At 50.0% G+C, this 19,341-nt stretch overlaps 6 protein-coding genes across 6 annotated transcripts; 3 read left to right on the forward strand and 3 right to left on the reverse strand.

The window, feature by feature from the left end:
- The first annotated feature begins 504 nt into the window (after positions 1-504).
- IAQ61_005494 (uncharacterized protein) lies at positions 505-2,045 on the forward strand. Its single transcript, XM_003840074.2, has 2 exons — positions 505-880; positions 933-2,045. Exons 1-2 carry the CDS (start codon positions 544-546, stop codon positions 1,790-1,792), a joined length of 1,197 nt encoding a protein of 398 aa, XP_003840122.2. The 5' UTR covers positions 505-543; the 3' UTR covers positions 1,793-2,045.
- Positions 2,046-4,563: 2,518 nt separating this feature from the next.
- On the forward strand, positions 4,564-6,867 carry IAQ61_005495 (uncharacterized protein; the record flags this gene model as incomplete). The annotated part of the gene is made up of 1 exon (XM_003840072.2): positions 4,564-6,867. One exon carries the CDS (start codon positions 4,564-4,566, stop codon positions 6,865-6,867), a length of 2,304 nt encoding a protein of 767 aa, XP_003840120.1.
- Positions 6,868-7,842: 975 nt separating this feature from the next.
- On the reverse strand, positions 7,843-8,250 carry IAQ61_005496 (uncharacterized protein; the record flags this gene model as incomplete). Its single annotated transcript, XM_066096817.1, has 1 exon — positions 7,843-8,250. One exon carries the CDS (start codon positions 8,248-8,250, stop codon positions 7,843-7,845), a length of 408 nt encoding a protein of 135 aa, XP_065953168.1.
- A 210-nt stretch (positions 8,251-8,460) lies between these two features.
- IAQ61_005497 (uncharacterized protein) lies at positions 8,461-10,503 on the reverse strand (the record flags this gene model as incomplete). Its single annotated transcript, XM_003840070.2, has 1 exon — positions 8,461-10,503. The coding sequence occupies one exon, from the start codon at positions 10,501-10,503 to the stop codon at positions 8,461-8,463; it is 2,043 nt and encodes a 680-aa protein (XP_003840118.2).
- Positions 10,504-10,911: 408 nt separating this feature from the next.
- On the forward strand, positions 10,912-16,371 carry IAQ61_005498 (uncharacterized protein; the record flags this gene model as incomplete). The annotated part of the gene is made up of 3 exons (XM_003840069.1): positions 10,912-11,346; positions 11,394-15,806; positions 15,856-16,371. 3 exons carry the CDS (start codon positions 10,912-10,914, stop codon positions 16,369-16,371), a joined length of 5,364 nt encoding a protein of 1,787 aa, XP_003840117.1.
- A 235-nt stretch (positions 16,372-16,606) lies between these two features.
- Positions 16,607-17,521, reverse strand: IAQ61_005499 (uncharacterized protein; the record flags this gene model as incomplete). Its single annotated transcript, XM_003840068.2, has 1 exon — positions 16,607-17,521. One exon carries the CDS (start codon positions 17,519-17,521, stop codon positions 16,607-16,609), a length of 915 nt encoding a protein of 304 aa, XP_003840116.2.
- Between the last annotated feature and the right edge of the window lie 1,820 nt (positions 17,522-19,341).

A 19,341-nucleotide genomic window follows, 5' to 3' on the forward strand; every position in this document is an offset into this window, starting at 1 on the left:
TGATTGTCACTGTTTGGACATGGCCTTGTAGTCTTTGGAATTCCTCATTGTCACACTGTCAATTGACACCAAGGGTTGTAGTGAAGGATGATGAATCGAACCTGCGGTATGTATCATCCGCCCTTTGGTATTCAAGCACAATAACAGAACGCGACTACTGCATCTTCCTCTCATCTATAATGAATCAAACGAGCAGTCCAGATAGTTGATGCCAACAAATTGCTACAAGGATGACGTCATTCGCATCTCTGAGGGGCTCTTTAGTACCTTCCCTACCTACATTGTGATGATCAGAAGGTCACGTTCATTAGTTTGAGTCTGGGAATATGAAAAAGAGGGTTAGTTCAAGCCTGCTGGAAAAAAGTTAGTCGGAAGTCATTCGGAGATGGCAGGATTTGACATTACGGTGGTTGATTGTACCTGACGCTAGTGGGGTTCCTCGGGCATGACGTTCCCCCCATCCCGCCAATGGCCAGAACTTTTCCCTAACATCACTTCAACACCATTCACCACCCAGACTCCTTCAAGAAAACCGAAATCAATATGGCTTCAGCAACTAACATGGGTCTACACGCGCCTGTTGAGGCGACTCCTCAGGGCTTGAATACATCAGCGAGTACGCAGTTTCCTCCCATCAACATTGGCACACGCAATTCGGTGCTTGCTCAGATCCAAGCACGTGCTGTTGAGAGATCCCTCAAAGAGGCGCACCCGGAAAGGACGTACAACATCTGCCCAGTAGTGGTGCAGGGAGACAGGGATAAGACGACACCTTTGCAACAGCTGAGTCGAGGCGAGAATGCGAAGAGTCTGTGGACCGGTGAATTAGAAAGCATGCTGGAGTCGGGCGATTTGGACCTTATCGTGCACTGCCTGAAAGGTAAGAAGATGGCACGGAGACTTGTGGAAGACCATTGCTGACAAATGTATAGATATGCCCACGCAATTACCAGACAACCTCGAACTTGGCGCCATCCTCGAGCGTGAAGATCCCCGCGATGCTCTTCTCATTTCCCCACGCCTGCCCAAAGAGACCACCCTAGCCACACTGCCTCAAGGCGCCACAATAGGAACCTCCTCTGTCAGGCGTTCGGCTACACTACGAAAGCTGTTTCCTCATCTAAAATTCGCCGACTTGCGGGGCAATGTTGGCACGCGACTAGCAAAGCTAGATGCTGAAGATTCACCATACTCGGCCATCATACTAGCCGCTGCTGGTTTGAAGCGTATGGGCCTTGATAACCGGATTACCCAGTATCTGAGCAGTACTAGCGGTGGTATGCTGCATGCAGTAGGACAGGGCGCGCTAGGAATCGAGATTAGAAAAGGTGATGAATCCACCAAGGCGCTTCTCAGCAAGATCCGATGTGAGAGGACTACAAGAGCATGTTCCGCGGAGCGAGCCCTCTTGCGCACCCTGGAAGGAGGATGCAGTGTCCCCATTGGTGTGGAGACATCATGGCGTGGCGGTCGTGGTTTGACAACAGGCGCTCAGCCAGCCAGAGATTATGACAAGCACGGTAACGCTGTCGAAGAGGAAGAACCACATGTGGATGATCAAGAGCTTGTTCTCAGGACTTTGGTGGTCAGCGTTGACGGCACTGAGTCAGTCGAGTACGAAGTCGCACAAAAGGTTCGATCTGCTGAAGAAGCGGAAACTATGGGCAGAGAAGTTGCCTTGAAATTGATTGAGAAGGGCGCAGATAAGATCTTGAAGAAGATTAATGTCGAGAAGCAATGGGCGGCGAAGAAGCAGCTTGAGGAAATGGAGAAGGCTTCGACTGTATCATGATTCCGAACGAACATCACTATTACATAGGCCCATGGACAGGCCATGTATAGAATATCCAAAATCAGACGATACCAGTACATAAGTGATTCAATGCCCTCATTGCTTACAATTAAGACATGTGTACATATGAATTTCTGTTTGATCTCAAGAGAATTCAAGGCAGTTAAGCAAGAACACCATTAAACCGTTGAACAAATTCACGGCATCTAGTAGATTCTATCAATCTACCACGAAGTCTATAGCCAGATAATTGACAAACACATTCCAACTTACGAAGGTAACTACTTCATGTGTACACTCACAGAATATCCAGAGCGTCTTCAGCATCGGCCCTTTCCCTGATACAATGTATAATGCTCGTGCCAATAATCTGCCCTTCAAATCCCAATAGACCCCACTCATTTACTACTTCCACATTCAAGACAGGAATTTTGCGCAGTGTTTCGAAATTCCTGTCAGGGCGTAGGTCCACTCCTATTATGTCAATTAAGCAACAATGCTATGTACAGTTTGTGACTATCTGTGAATGTGGATTATCGCGAGTAGAATGATTCAGGCAACCTTGTTATCATATTGTCTAGTCTATAGCTCCTGTCACATCTGCAGCACGTGAATAAAACACGCCCTACATCTTCTCGAACAAGGCCGACTCACTCCATACGTACTACCTCTATCTGCACTCTCAAAGCTCCCCTAACAAAAAATATCGACCAGGTTCTTTTCTACCCCACAAGCACCAAACATTGAACAATTTGTAACCCTTGCAAGAAGGAAAATGTGCAAAATAACATTCAAACGCTACCGCGACTGTGGCCATGAGCTACAAGGTAGCAGACGGATATTCCGCTGCACGGAGCTGACAAGTCACTATGGTAATATATGGGAATGTAAGAATTTCCAGGGCTTGCAGGCACGGGGTGTTGAGGAGTTGAGGGCCTGTCCAAGGTGTACTGCTGGAGGCGTTGTGCAGGATGAGGGATATGTGGGTGGTGCTAAGGGGTGAGGACGTGGATGTGCGGTAGGGATATTGAAGCCGGGAATAGTAGGAAGAAGCTCGGAAAGTGGATAGGAATATATCACTTATTTTGGGGGGAGGCTTTGGGGTAGGGAAATAATGTATGGCATGTTGTGAATGCTCTACGACATGACTGAGGAGTGTTTAAGTTGCTGACTTGTTCTTGGGTTTGTCACCCTTAGTGAATGTGTCATGGTATATATCTGTGGAGATAGTCATTATTCCTCATAATGATAAACGCCAAAGCAGAGTGTAACCCCAACAACGGCAGACGAATAAATCAAGCATTCGCAGCAATCGGCGGAAATAAAGATGTGCACGATAATGTGCACGATACAATGGACTGATTACCGTTGCCAACACAGGGTCAGCGAGACTGATCGCTGTCGACACAATCCATACCCCAAAATCATTTCGAATTGCAAGTTCTTGCAGATACTGAGAGGACAGATATCCGAGGAGGTTTGTGTGGCTTGTACGCGGGAACAGTGATGCGTGCGATGGCGTGGACAGTGGTAGCTGGAAGTGAGTGTAGCGACAGGTGGGGGGAGCTTTAAGAGTAATATTAGTGTACTGGTCATTATGTTAAACATGACTCCCGTAGCTCATGGAAGAATTGACGCATCCATTTCCGGTACGGGAAGTTGTGTGCCTTGGAGACAAGCTAGCGGTGATTCATCGTCTTCAATACAGCTTGCAGATTGTGACTTCAAGCACCTATATAATGCCATGAACGCTGCATTTCAATAATGCCTCTACTCTGCACCATAAGCTTCATAAAAAATATTCAAATTTCAATCTTGAAACACTGCGCATTGGAAGTGTCCATATAGTTAAGAACATCTTTGATATTATTCTCTAGCAGCGGCCCACACGACGTGATCACGGTTGCGGCTCTTATCAAAATATGTGTTCTGAGTCTTGGATTGAGTATGCGGCATGCAAGCATGTGATCCCACAATCTCAGCGATTGGAGCGTTGTGAGAGGTTCCCTGGTTCATTTCCGTTGTGGATGTGTATGCTATACAAAAAACAATATCTAGTTATTCATGAAAACGATCCGAGTTCATGCATAGCCTGCAATACTATCAGGCAGGAGAGACAGAACACTGAAGGCAGTTAGGCTGGATTGTCAAGGAAGGGGGCAGTGGTACCTAGATGTTAGATCCTCCTAGCGTTGGTGGCAAGCTACCATACCGTAGGTACTCAAGGTACTTCTAATCAGCAAACATGTAGAATACACTGTGCCTTGTAAAGGATTTTGTTCAAGCTACTATCATGTGGTGATAGCGTCAAAGTTCTTTGACTTCAATGCATTCTGCAGGAAGATTGGTCATGAACGGCCGCTTGTCTGCATGGCGGATGGCAAATCCTTGTGAAAGCTAGTCTTACTGATTACTAAAGATTGTAGTGTTAGTCAACTTGCGATCTACATCGTGCGTAACACCTAGCAAACTGCATCTGCTGAATGTACTGTCGATGGACAGGAGATATGACAGCAGCAAGTGCTTAAAAGACGAGATAGATCGAGGTAGTACCGGTATCTCGCGCCTTGGCACAAGCCCAGTCTCCCAACCAGGATCGAAACGGGAGCTCTAGGTAACTTAGGTGACTAGCAGCAATGCCAATCAGCAATTACCCCTCCACAAAACTGGGCAATATTGCACCTTCACGATGCATCGACCTCGACATCCTCTTAGAGTGGCATCATATGAAAATGCTGCCCTGAACTGGTCATACCATCTCACCAGAGATAATGAAATCACCAAGTTTCGAAGTTTTACCGGGACTTTACAGTCCTCTTCCTACAGCGAGTTCTATCCGCCTCCTCGAAATACACCCACGAGTCGAGCCCGACGATGCAGTACTATCTTGTACATTGCGCGTGGAAAGTCTCGAAGACCAGAAGTTGAACTATCACGCGCTTTCCTATACTTGGGGCGACCCTTTGTTTCGAAACTGGTGGGATGGAGAAGGTTCCGAGCGCTGGAGCAACAATGTGCCAATTGTATGCAATGGCATAAAAGTCATGGTGACCTACAATTTGATGACTGCATTGAAAACAATATCGCAATGTAGTCGTACGAGATTTGGATCACACACTGGCTATCCACGATTGTGGGTAGACTTCCTTTCGATAAACCAATCTGATACCAGAGAGCGAAGCTCGCAAGTCAATATGATGGCCAGAATATATGGAAAGGCATCTCTTGTCATCTCGTGGCTTGGACCTGCGGACGATGCTAGCGAATTGGCAATTCCGTTGATAGAGCGTCTAAAAAATCTGGAATGTGTTCAAAATATTAACAACGACTACTCTGCTGCGCCACAGTATTCAATAACCTTGAACCGACGTCACTGGGTGAACACGGATTTCACAGAAACGAATCCTGATGACATCTCTACCGAACGTCTGGGCGAAGCGGATGCGAGAGAAATTGTTGCGATTGGAAGCCGGCATTATCAGAGTTTGGTCCGTTTCCTCGCGCGGCGATACTTCTTCCGTTGCTGGGTGCTTCAAGAACTGATGCTAGGGAAAGAGTTGTGCATGCTCTGTGGCACTCAAGAGGTTCAACTTTCCGACCTGCACAAAGTGGCAGTTTTCGTCTCTTCGGTCAGGAAATTGCGTCCGGATGGTTCTGTTGGACAAGCTCTGTCTCTTCCTATGAAAGGTCCACGTGGTTTCGAGCACGAGAGAGCGATTATTGAACTGTGGCAGCACCGCCAGCAGCTCATGAAAAGACCGCAGTCACTGTCACCAAAGCCACTCCTTACCTTTGCGCATCTACTAGCACTCGCCCGAGTATCTGGCTGTCGGGATCCAAGAGACAAAATCTACTCATTACTTGGTCTGCTACCGCACGAGACTTTCAAGCTGAGACCAGATTACGAGCAGCCGCTTGAATTAGTCTACGGGTACGCAATTCGATACTGGATCAACGAGTCTCGAACTTTGAACTGCCTTAGCTGGGTAGCCGATGAGGCAGATCGCCGCTTCCCGAACTTGCCTACATGGATAGGTGAGCTTGAGAACACCATTAATCAACAGGAACTTGCTTTCACGGCAATAGTGCACGATGCAACCGAGGGCTCAAGCATCCAAACTGCAGTATCACTAGCTCCTGAAAACGCCCATGTATTGCCTGCACGGGGCGTGAATACAGATCGCATCATTGAACTAGCTCAGACGCGAGAAGAAAAAGGCTTTGGCATTGACTGCCGCCTATGGGCATCAATGACACTACAAATGCCCCAGATCTACCCATTCACAGGTCAAGCACGGGGAGAAGCACTCTTCCAGACTCTGGTGGCTGGTGAGATCAACAACGTGCCGTTTAGTAGCAAGCGACATTTGCCTGAGTTCACAGCCATAGTGCGTAGAGACACTGGCTTTGCGATCATTCGGGAGCTACATCGACTGAAGTGGTACTCTGCCACGAGCAACAAAGACATGTCCTATGACAATTCGGCCTTGTCTTTACTGCAGGATATGGATGCCCTCGCCATGACGGATTCTAGTAATTTCATAGTTTCATGGACCGAATTGCGCGAACTGGAGTCTAAGACTTGCACATGTAACGCCAATCTTACACATGCAGATTCTTCCCACCAGCAGCCTAGCATCTCGCCAGACCCTGACTGCCTCTATGTCAAGGATACTGTGCGCAGGCTGAACGGATTATACCCACACTGCGAGTCAGTCAAGCCGGATCGACCTTCTTCTCCAATCAGTGTGCCTGATGCACAAGGCTGGGAGCATGGATTCCGCATGGCTCTAGATCACAAGCTGCACTCTCGTCGCCTTGCACGCACTGAAAAAGGTTACTTTGCTTTGGTGCCCGCTGGAAGTGAATTAGGGGATGCTGTCTGGCTGTTGCAGGGAGCTAGGGTACCTTTTATCATGCGGAAAGCGCAGACTACTGGGTCAGAGGCCGGTGCTTCGAGTGAAATGCTCGAGCGATGGAATGTGGTGGGTGATGCATATGTGCATGGCATGATGCAGGGCGAAGCTTGGAAGAAAGGTCTTGAAAAAGAGCTGGAGAGTATCGAATTAGTCTGAGATCTGTTAGCAGGTCATGGGGGATTCCCCTTGTGATCACGTTACTTTGCATACTGAAAAAAGCGTGGAAGCAATGGGCGTTACCGGTATGTACGACTCCACAACTCGCCATTTTGATCTGAGACACCATCTCATTTCCACGAACAGCAGGAAACCCGATCCAACCACAAATAAAAACCATCACCTTTTAAGAACTATCACAATAATTCGAGGCTTTAAGAAATTCCCTCGGTAGACCAACCGCTTACTCAACTCCTTCATCTCAGTCCCCTAACCCACTTTCCCGCATCTCCTTGTCTAAAAAAAGATTCGCGTTCTGGACTTGACATTCCTCCAGCACATCGGTCATGACTAAGGACTCCACAATCCTACGGATCGTGCTGCCCAGCATCACCTGCGCTGAAGCCTTACTAACAATGACCCGATATGGTTAGCGCGCTGCAAGATAAATTACTACGACTATTGAGCACGATTGTAGTGCTCGCTGCGTCAGCACCACCAACCCCCAAACCCCTACTTTGGGAGAAACCATCGTGGGATCTAGCCACGAGATGGTGGAGAGTGTGGAGTCCTTTGGAGAGAAAAAAAAGAAGGACCGCGGTGTGAAAATCTTCCGGCGTCGTATACTCTGCATCGTGAGGTTGGGGGATGGGGGGCTGAAAGGGGAGGAAAAAGAGTATAAAGCAGAGACACTCGAGCATTTTATTTTTACCCCATCATCCACAAAGAAACATCAACACATCTTCTCCTCAGCAACAAAAGCAACCGTCAAACCCAAAACACCAATCCAAACATGCAGTTCACCACTCTCCTCCTCACCACTGCCGCTGCGGCCCTCGCTTCCGCTGGCCAGGTTAACTTCTACTCGGACACAAACTGCCAAAACTACATTGGTGAATCGCGCCCGGGTTCCTTCACCACTGTTGGGTACGTTAACTCCTCCCCTCCATACAACCCCCATCACACACACCCATACTAACCCACCAACCCCCCAGCGGCCCAGCAGGTTCCTTCTCCGCTCTCTGGGTAAGCGGCGACCAGTGGTCCTGCAGCAGCACCTGCGGGCCCTACATCATCTGCGGCGACGCGGGATGCAGTCGGCGCAAGGCGACGGGCATTGGCCGCTGTGTTACGTTTAACACTGGTGTTTGGGCGAGGAATGGGTGTGGTCAGGATATGTGTGGGAATGCTTAGAGAGTAGGAGGAGGATAGGAGGGTGTGGTGTGGTCTTGAGAGGTCTGGGGGCTTGAGAGGTGGTGGATATTTAGGGGGTGATGGGGTGGAAGTATAGCGAGTTGGTGGCAATGTATGCTGTGGTATATGAAATGACAGAATTGCTCGCTTTGATGCTTCGTTGCACTGTATGAATCCACTTATCATCATGTACGGGTCCCAACATCTTGTGCTCCTTCGTCTACAGGTTTCATTCCTTCAGACTAACATATCAATCGTAGCTCCAAGGATCAACTAAGTATTCAGAAATAGTCTTTATTCATCTTCATCGCCACGCTCGTTGAATGCAAACGCTAAAATGGGGTATATAATAAAATACAACAACACAAACATCTAAAACAATCTTTTCTGCTTTTGCTGTTACTCCTCCTCATCATCATGGTGCTCGTCAACAGCAGCCCAGCCACACTGCCACCTCTTGCCTTCTCCCTCACCCCCAATTCTCAGCTCGCGCGCCTCTCTCCCCTCTTTCCACCGGCGTACGCGGAAGTCATCGCTTACGCTGATGAGACTGCCGTTCTGTGCCCATGAGACGCTGGTCACCTCCGCGTCGTGACCCCGGATAAGTGGAGTACCATGCTCGTAGATAGGAATAGTATCGGGACATCGAGTGTTTGTCGATGATCGTAGTAATGAAAGTCGTGCTGACTTGCGAGGATTGATATCAAAGTTTGGGAGATCGTCTGCGTCATCATCATCATGCTGTGGTTCGCGCTTAAGGAACGTTTCGTCGGTCGCGAAGAGTACAGGACAGCCATCTGTACTGCCAACGGCCAGTAGCTCTGGCTGATCCCTTGCTGCTTTTCGGAGGGATGCCTTCACGTAAAAAGACCCAGCGTGGAAGTTCTGGTGTCTGAAGCCGTAGATAGGTCCGAGACCTTCTTGGCCTACCTGGCAATACTTTTGTTTTGATGATGATGTAGAGGATAGTTCGGGAGCTACACCGAGAATGAGATGGCTGGTAGAGTAGGCATAGACAGTATTGTCTTTGCTGAGGGCGTATAGTCGGGAGACATCGCCATTGAGGGTGAGAGAGTTAATGGCGAAGTGGCGATGGCGGTGATGTGATTCTGGGTGTCGAGTAGTAGAAATGGGAATGGCTGGTCCACGTAGCGAGTATCGCCCTCGAATGTCCCAAAGTTTGACGCAGGTTGATGCGTCTGAAGCGGTCAGGAGAAGATGTTGGCGGCCCTCTGGTAGGAAAGAGAGTGCAGTGACTGAAATGTCGTTGCGTCGGTTGATACTTTCTGTCTTGCTGTTTGCGAGACTTCTTGTAGCCGAAGTGGAAGCTCCATTTGCCGTCGTGACGCTGTTGTCTGCATGTGCTGAAGCCAAGGTACGGATGACGCTAGCGTATGGTGCATCTGAGCCCCAGGCCGAGTGTACAGAAGCCTGACCACCTTTGCATCGCAAGTCCCAAACTTGTACAGCACCATCACGGCTCGAAGTAGCTACGATCTTGTCATCTCCTGGCTGGAAGCGAACCTGCTTGACCGATGACTTGTGCTTTGCAAGCACAGCAAGAGTCTGTTGGGTGCGAACGTCGATGATTTGTGCAGTCTGATCGCCAGATCCTGCAGCAAGATGCATGTCGTCTGAAGAGAACTGAACGTCCATGATGGCGTTCGAGTGTGCTTTCCATGAGACGTGGGCTTTGGTGAAATCGCCTGCAGAGTCGAGCAGGTGGACATATCCGTCTTCGTCACCAATTGCAAGCATCGAGTTGGTGTTGCAGCTAGCTGTGCAGAAAGGGGGCGCTCCCTGAGGTAATTGATGCATGTCCTCCGCGCCACTGTAGAAATTTGCTGTCTGATCCTGCCATGATGAACAATGGTCTCTCCGAAACCCTCTTCCCACACTCAGTATCCCGCCAAACGATCGCTGCAGTGTTCTTGAGGCTCCTCCAAGAGTCTTTACTCGTCGAATGGGGGCAGAGTAGATGGCTGGCTCATCAAATGCTGGCGAGTCCTCGAGTATCGCGATGGCCTCTGGAGTGACGTAACGCGATCGTTTCGAGGGCGACGACTGTGCTGGCGAAGTATCGGGCGACAGGTAGGGACCCTTTCGCTTACGAGAGCTGGAAGAGGGTGTCTGTATGGGGTTCTCGATATCGACAAAGTTGACCGTCTTCTTGGGCGTGCTCTTCTGCTTCTCATGGCTGCGGTTGAGAGCGGATCGAGTGATGTCCTGCAATTGGCGGCCAGAGCGAGAGAGGTGCGTGCGTGACGAGACATTTTTGGAATCACGTGGGGTGAAGAAGCGAGTGAAGCGTTTTGGGGTGATGGGCGGTGGTCGCTTCTGCTTTCGTGAGCACGCAGTCGCGCTGGGTGCTGGCGGCGATGAAAGCATGTCGGGTGTGGGCTCCTGGAACAACATGCTGCGAGGGGCACAGGGAGAAGACATGTTGCTGGCAGGGCCTATGTATGCAATTAGGTATCAACAGGGAATGGGAAATTGGAAATCAAGAGCAGCAGGGCATTCGAAATAGAGCGAGGCACGACAAGCAGCAGCAATGGCAGCAGCAGCAATGGATGGCAGCAGTTATACGACGCCTGGTGGAGAACGAGGCGAGGTTGGGGCGTGGCGGTCATAGCGCATGCGCGCGCGGTCGCGCCTTCTCTCGCGCGCCAGGCGTGGACGTGTAAAGTACCGGCACCCACCTAGCTTGGTTTGGCGCGCTTGGCTCGTGCCTTCCCCGATCGGAACTTCGGCCGCCGGAGCCCCATAATAATTTTCTCGAACTCTTGGCAGCAAAAGGTTGACATTAGAACCGCATGTAGTCTCACAGAAGCCCAGATCCGACAAGCAAACATGGGCGCAGTGAAACGAAAGGCAGAGCAGCCGAGCGCGCCTGCAAAGAAAGAAAAGGGCGCGTCAGGTGACCGTTCAGCAAAGCGCCCCAAGTCAGACGCGACGTCTGAGCACTCCGCTGCGAAGCCAAAGGCGGAAGCACCCAAGAGCGTCTTCAAAGACGAGGAAAAGGTCTTCCCCAGAGGCGGCGCGAGTGTGTTGACGCCTCTCGAGCACAAGCAGATCCAGATCAGAGCGAACCAGGATGTGTTGTTTGAACAGGCTGGGATCAAGCGCACAAGCGGCGGCGACGATGACTTTAGCGATATGGGATCAGAGGACGACAACGAGGCTGCCAAACAATCTGCTAAGAAGAAGACCTTCAAGAAGAGCAAGAAGTCGCAGGAGGACGGCGATAAGGAACCCACCATTCGCGCTGAGGGTCTGAGCTACAAGGTAAGCTTCGATTGGACTTGGACTTCACGCCTCGCTGACTGAAGCAGCGATTGACGCCTGGCACCATGGTTCTCGGTCTGGTCACCGAGGTTACCCAGCAAGACATCGTACTCGCACTCCCAAACAACCTTGTTGGCTATGTTCCTCTTACGGCAATATCTGATAAGCTCAACGAACGCCTTGAGCAGCTCATGAAGGACGACACAGACAAGGAGGATGGAAGCGACGACGGAAACTTTGAAGATGTAGATCTCCAGGACATGTTCTCTGTTGGCCAGTATCTTAGGGCGTGTATCACTTCCACGAATGAAGAGACCGCAAGAGCTAGGAAGAGGCTGGAACTGTCAATTGACCCCAAGCTGGTCAACAAGGGTCTTACCAAGCGCAAATTACCCGTCAACAGCATGATGCAGGCCTCTGTCGTTAGCAATGAAGACCACGGTCTTGTCATGGATCTGGGACTGGGAGACACCAAAGTCAAGGGCTTTCTGCCCAAGGGCGAGCTAGGTCCAAAGGTTCAGCATGCGAAAGTCCAAGAAGGCGCCGTCTTCATGTGTTTAGCTACTGGTACCAACCCTGATGGACGCATTGTCAAGCTATCGGCGGATCATGCCAAAGCAGGAAACCTAGCCAAGGGCAATACCCTCATCGATGCGCCTACAATCGATGTCTTCCTGCCTGGTACTGCTGTCGACGTGCTGATCACTGATTCGACGTCAAGCACGATCACAGGCAAGATTTTAGGGTTGATTGACTGCACTGCGGATGCCTATCACTCTGGAGCCACCGAAAGGGGTGCTGATGTCTCGCAAAAGTACAAGCTTGGCTCCAAGGTCAAGGGGCGGATTCTGTTCACATGCCCCGACTCAGAGCCTAGGAAAGTCGGCGTATCGCTTCTTGACCACGTAGTGTCGCTGTCTACTCGTATGTCAGGTAAGCCAAAAGAGCGCAAGCCCCCACTGGAACTGTTACCGGTATCAACCATCATCGAGAATGCCAAGGTGGTCAAGGTTGCACCCGCACTTGGTGCATTCTTTGATCTTGGTGTTCGAGATGTTGTGGGATTTTCCCATATTTCACGGCTTGCGGACGAGAAGGTCGAATTTCTCTCCGAGGATTCGGGTGCCTTCAAACTGGGATCTACGCATAAAGCTCGCATTATCGGTTACAACGACATGGATGGGCTTTTCCAGCTGTCCTTGGAGCAGAAGATCCTCGACCAGCCTTTCCTTCGCATTGAAGACATCAAGGCTGGTCAGGTAGTCAAGGGAAAAGTGCATAAGCTCATTGCCGATAAAAAGGGCGCTACCGCTGTGCTCGTTCACCTAGCGGACGGCATCACCGGTCTGGTCTCAGAACTTCATCTCGCAGACGTACGCCTGCAACATCCCGAGCGAAAATTCCGAGAAGGCGTACCGGTCAAGGCCAGAGTTCTGTACACTGAGCCTGCTAGACACCAGATCCACCTTACGCTAAAGAAAACTCTGGTCAACTCCGACATCAACCCCTGGACCGACTACAATATGATCAAGGAAGGCGCCGCCGGTCCTGGAATCATAGCAAACGTGCGACGAAACGGCGCAACAGTACGATTTTACGGTACTGTGAAGGCGTGGCTACCAGTTGCAGAAATGAGTGAGGCATTCATCGAGGATGCAACAAAACACTTCTCTGCCGGCCAGGTAGTCAATGTCCGTGCCATTTCTGTTAATCCCGAGGAGCGTCAACTACTTGTCTCATGCAAGGATCCTGCAGCAATCGATACCAACAAAGAAGCTGCCTTCAACGCGCTTAACCCTGGCGCCATTGTCAAGGGGACTGTTCTTGAGAAGACGGACGAGGCAGTAACTCTGGATCTTGGTAACGGTGTAAAGGGACTTCTTCGTATTGGTCACTTGACAGACGGATCCGAGAAAAAGGACATATCCACCATGAAGAAGATTCGTGTTGGTGGGGTCTTGGAGGACCTCGTGGTTCTGGCCAAGCATGTCAAGTCGAAGACTGTTACGGTATCCAACAAGCCCACCCTCCGAAAGGACGCCCAAGCTTCGAAACTTGCTATCAGTGTAGAGGACTTGCAGGCTGGTGAGACCGTGCATGGCTTCGTTCGCGGCATATTGCCTGACAAGGTCTTCATCGAACTTGGCAATGGGATTAGTGGCCCAGTCTTCAAGTCACAACTAACCGAGGAGATGCTTTCTGCGCCAAACTTCGGTCTCCGCAAAGATCAATCCGTTACAGTTCGCGTATCGCACGTGGATCCTGCCAAAGGTTTCTTCTGGCTGTCCATGAAACTCGAGGCCAACGCCGACGAGGTGGCCCCCAAAACGACCGATAACGCAGGGCAACCGCTGGAGGAGCCTGTCGATCCGGCTATCATGTCGACCAGCGACATCAAGTATGGCACACCTGTCAACGTTCGAATTCGGTCAGTGAAAGGCACACAAGTCAATGTTGAACTTGCAAAGAATGTGCAGGGTCGGATCTCGGTCTCAGAATTGTTCGACTCATGGGACGACATACCAGACAAGAAGCGACCCACAGCACACTTCAAGATGAATGAGACGATGCAAGCCAAGGTTCTGGGTCGCCATGACGCTCGTAATCACCGCTTCTTACCCATCACACATCGTACAAGCAACAAGATTCCAATGTACGAACTGTCTGCGAAGAAGAACTTCCCCACAGAGGTAGATATCTTGTCTCTTGACAAGATTGCGCCCGGGTCATCACACGTCGCCTTTGTCAATAACATCGCGGACCGTTATGTCTGGGTGAACATTTCAGCCAACGTCCGTGGCCGTATTGACTTTTTCGATCTCACCGACGATCTTGAGCAGCTTTCATCTGTCGAGGAGAACTTCCCTGTAGGCTCTGCTCTCAAGGTCACTGTAAAGACTGTTGATGTGGCCGCCGGACGCTTAGACCTTACCGCAGCATCAACGGTGACTGGGAAGGCCCTCACGCTTCAGGATCTCAAAGTGGGATATGTGCTTCCTGCACGTGTCACAAAGCTGCACGATGCATCAATCGTCGTACAGATAAACGAAACGATCGCCGCTCCTATCTTCCTTGAGCAATTGGCGGACGACTACGACAAAGCCAAGCCATCCGAGTTCAAAGTTGGCGATATTCTGAGGGTCTGCATTATTGACATTGATTTGCCCAACAAGAAACTCAGTCTCTCCGCAAGACCATCAAGAGTGCTGAGCTCTACTCTGCCAATCAAAGATCCTGAGATCAAGGACCGGGCTCAGCTCAAGGTCAACGATGTTGTCCGTGGCTTCATCAAGCACGTTGCCGATAACGGCGTCTACGTCCGTCTCGGTCCGCACGTTGAAGCATATGTCCGTGTCAGTCACCTTTCTGACGCGTATATCAAGGATTGGAAGTCCGCATTCCACGTCGATCAGTTGGTTACTGGAAAGGTCATCTCCAACAAGCCAGATCAGCGTAATCCCCAGTTGAGCTTGAAAACTTCGATTATCCAGGCCGACTACAGTGAGCCAATCGAATTCAGCAATTTGAAAGCTGGTCAAATTGTGACGGCCACTGTTCGACATGTGGAAGACTTCGGTGTTTTCTTGGTCGTTGCCAACTCCAATAACGTCAGTGGATTGTGCCATGTCAGTCAATTAGCTGACACTCCTGTCGATAAGGAGAAGGTCAAGGAGATGTACAAGAAAGGCGACGCCGTGAAGGCCAAGGTCCTCAAGGTCGATTCTAACACTCGCAAAATCAGTTTCACGCTGAAGTACTCTCAAGTCAAGGGCAAGGATGACAGCGATGAGGACATGGCAGACGCATCAGATGATGAGCTGGTAGATGATGCGGAGTCTGAGGAAGATTTGGAAGAGGACGATATCGACATGAGGAGCGTTAAGAGCGCTGAGAGCGGCGACGACATCGACCTCAACAATGACGATGACTCAGAAGACGAGTCGGACGCAGCCGTCAAGTCTGTAGCTCCTGGTCTTAGCACATCTGGCTTCGACTGGACTGGTGCCACCCTTGACTTTGGCAAGCAAAACGGTGCGCAAGAGTCTGATTCGGACGACGGCACGAGCAAGAAGAAGAACAAAAAGTCTAAAAAGGCTACTATCAAGGAGGACCGGACCGGTGATCTCGACGCTTTTGGTCCACAGTCGATAGCTGACTACGAACGCCTTCTTCTTGGACAACCAAACAGTGCTGAGCTTTGGGTGCGCTATATGGTCTTCCAACGTGAGCTTGGTGAGATTGAAAAAGCGCGCCAGATTGCTCGACGCGCGCTTGCTACTATCAACCCGCGGGAAGAGAAGGAGAAGCTTGATGTCTGGACTGCCCTATTGCATCTCGAGAACGACTTTGCGACGGATGATGCTATGGAACAGATCTTCAAGGAGGCCTGTCAACACAACGACTCTCGTGAGGTGCATGAACGTATGATTAAGATCTACATATCTTCTGGCAAGCTCGAAGTAAGTGCGCTCCTGAATGTGTCATTAGCCATTACTAAAACCACTACAGAAAGCAGACAGTCTCTACCAATTGATGGTGAAGAACAAATCTTTCACACCCGACCCGCAATTCTGGCTCTCGTACGCTGCTTTCCTCATGGACGTCCTTTCCCCACCATCACCAACCCGCGCACGTGCTCTCCTACAACGCGCCACCCAATCCGTCCCATCACGCGAACACCGCTACCTCACGCAAAAGTTCGCTGCGCTCGAATTCAAGAGCCCTAATGGTGATGCGGAGCGGGGTCGCACGATCTTCGAAGGTTTGGTCAGCACCTACCCCAAGAAGGGCGACGTTTGGGACATGTATCTGAGTCTGGAGATGAGCCATGGTAGCTCAGAGAATGTTCGCAATCTGTTCGAGCGCATGGCCAAGACGACGAAGAAGAAGCGGGCACAGACTGTATTTGCAAAGTGGGCAGTTTGGGAGGCTGGTGTTGGTAATAAGAAAGGAGTCGAGAGGGTGAAGGCGCTGGAGGAGCAGTGGCGGGAAGCTAGAGCAAATAAGGAGGATGATGAAGAGTAGATGACGGATGATGTTGCATTGTATAGCATGATCACTGATTGGCGCATTTGACTATAAAAGCATTCTGAAGAGGCATTTTTGCATATTATCTACACAGTCTTGAACGGCCACACTGCTAATTTGCTCCTGTGTAGCGCGATGACTTGAGATCATCGATCCGGAAAACACCACGTCCTGGACCTTTCATGCCTTCTCCTCCATCCCAATCCCAACATCTCCTGCGACCCAAACATCTTTATAAACGCCTCAGCCAGTTCCTTAGCCAATGCCGAGCGGCATTCTCCTTTCCACCACCCTCCTCGTCACCATTCTTGTCCACCACCTCTCCACCCTTTCCCTCCTTCTCTTTAACCTCCGTCTCCTTCAACCCACCTCCACCCCGGGACTGCTGCAACCGATACCCCCTCTCACGAAACCGATCTCCGCCCCTCAGATCCTCTCCGATGCTCTCGAAGCTGCCTGAGACAATGCGTTGAGTCGCCGCCTCAGACTTTTTATCTACCTTGCTCTGCTCAGAGCGCCGTGGCAGCGGTCGGATTGGCCGGTTGTATGCGCCGCGCGGGTCGATGGCGGCGCTGCTGTGGTGGAACTTGGTGGCTGTGGGGTTCCGGGCGGGGTGGAGGAATGGTGGGAGGATGGAGGAGATGGGAGGGGAGGAGGGGATAGCTGGGGGTTGGGGGGTTGAGAAGGAGACTGTGGCGGGCAGGGGAGGGAAGAGGTGAGTGAATAGGGATGGAGGGAGAGAAGGATATAGATTCCCACTCTGTTCCTCAATTCCATCGTCTTTGGCCTTGTCTCGGCCTTGCTCCATCCTCACCTCTACCTTATCCTCTCCCTCACGCAAAGCCCTGCGTTTTCTCTTCCCGCCATCCCCCCTCACCTGCTCCGCATACATGGTGCCCCCCTTACTCCGCCGCAAATTCACATCCGGCCCAAAAACCGTTTCAACAGGCCGATCGGCATCATCGTCCCTCTTCATGTTGAGGTACTTTTGTGCCGTGACTTCCTGGTCTGGTTCAGACTCTGTGTCAGAGCCGGAGGGGAGGTTGAGGTTTGGGTTGGAGGTTGGGTCGAGGAAGGAATCGTCTGCGCCGCCGTTGCGGGCGCGCTGAGTCGCGAAGAGGTCGATCTTGCGGCGTTTGTGTTCCATGGTGATGATGATATTGTCGGAGTTTTTGTTACTGGTGGTGCAGTAGGAGAGTGCAAGGTTTTTCGTGTGGTTTTCGTGATGTAGGGGAATGGATGTAGTATATGATGAAGAGGAATGAAGGTGTATGGGTGGCAGAGGTACAGTTTATATACAAGTAGGTTGACGCGAGTTACCTTTACAGCGGGCTTTCACGGTGCTAGTTAAGTGATATATTGCGTTTGTTGCAAGGTACGGGCACCGTCAAGTCGACGCGCTTTGGGGTCAAATGGCTGTCGAGTGCGGTTCCTTTCAGCTCGTACTGCCTGCTAGAGCGATGTAGCGGTCAGTATGCGGTTGCTTTTTGTGTCTCTCTGCAATGAGGCTTTTATATACATTTATGAGGAGGGTCATGTAGTTTGGTGAAATAGTCATGGGATCAGGGCGCGGTGGGTTTGCATAGCACATGATCTCAGTGTTTGTTTCCGGCGCTGATAGCAAGGATATTTCGTTGAGACGTTGATATCTTGTTTGAGAGGGTTATCTGAAAAATTGACTGGCTCAATTCAAATTTCTATTCATTGGAACTACATGTCTTTTCGATATCATCGTACAGTCATATCCTTTGTTCAGGAATCGAAAGTTTGATAGTCAGAACAACATGTCTTTACGATCTATGCATATTATGTATTTAGGAATCGATTTTTTATTAATCAGAACAACATGTCTTTACGACATAATTATGTTTACTGTTTAGAAATGAATAGAGCGTGACTTTGGAACCGCTTCGTTTACGCGCTCTAATCTCCTTGGTCAATTCTTCTGCTATGTTGAAATGAATCTACGCACATTGAATTTTTAGAGAATGATCATCATATTGCGACACATTCCTCTTCCAAGGGCCGTTGACAAAAGTTTCGTCGGTGTCCTCAAAGTCTATGGTGCGTTCAAAGTCAGTGCGTTTATTCGGCTGAGGCGAATAGGTACATCATAGGGATTGTCCCGATGGTTAGCATAAAACATACTGGGGAGGTGGCGCAAGCGAGTACAGCATTTCTTCACCGATCCAGCTTTGAGTGCGATGTTTGTGTACTAAGCAGGTAATATAGAAGCTACATTACTATGTCCTTGTATTAAAGCCTACATGGTTGGAATAGTGCCTACAATCGCTTTATTAGCTGCAAGTAGTGAACACTCTATATTTTAACGTGCCAGCCAACGCATAGTCCTTGCTGTTTGTAGGAATCCTACTATATTCCAAAGTCTAGTTTTAGTATCTGTTCTGGTTGGTCACTCTCCTTCACCAACATTCTAGTCCCTTTAATGCACACGATAAGAGATATTTAGTAAGGCCGTTCTTCATGTATTTGGTTCTGTGCTGGAAATCGAACAGGAGTCTATCGTTGTAGTCTACCATGTCTTCGTAGGATAAGTCAGTCCGTCCAAGTGCGGTGGTCGCTGATAGGTGATAGAGGGTGGCGCTAGGTGATCAAATAAACAGACAGTGTTACGCTCAACTTGTGATGATGGGGCATGCCGTAAATGTGCCCTCCTTGATGGTAATACTGTGAAACCAAGTGCACTAAGGTATGCCGCATCTGACTTAAAATAGGCACACCCATCTCTTATCATATTATTAAAATTTCATCCCCTATTCTTAGTCTATGTGAACTTGCAGAGTATCATTTTGGATCCAGATCCGGATAGTGCGCGGCAGTGGAGGTCTTTAGGGTGGTGTTTGACGGAGGTTATATTGGCAAATCTCAAGCATTCTTATAACATACGACCATAGGATCTTGAAAACTAGGCTTCCCGTCCGCTCAGCCATATATAAGCAGGATACC

The sequence above is a fragment of the Plenodomus lingam genome (assembly GCF_022343315.1).
Source record: "Plenodomus lingam strain CAN1 chromosome Unknown contig_22, whole genome shotgun sequence".
In the NCBI taxonomy this organism is placed as follows: Eukaryota; Fungi; Ascomycota; class Dothideomycetes; order Pleosporales; family Leptosphaeriaceae; genus Plenodomus; species Plenodomus lingam.

Excerpts from the sequence above, each read along its gene's own strand:
- IAQ61_005494 (XM_003840074.2), top strand. The coding sequence starts at position 544 with ATGGCTTCAGCAACTAACATGGGTCTACACGCGCCTGTTGAGGCGACT. Across the intron at positions 881-932 it reads TATCGTGCACTGCCTGAAAG|ATATGCCCACGCAATTACCA; the intron begins GTAAGAAGATGG and ends ACAAATGTATAG.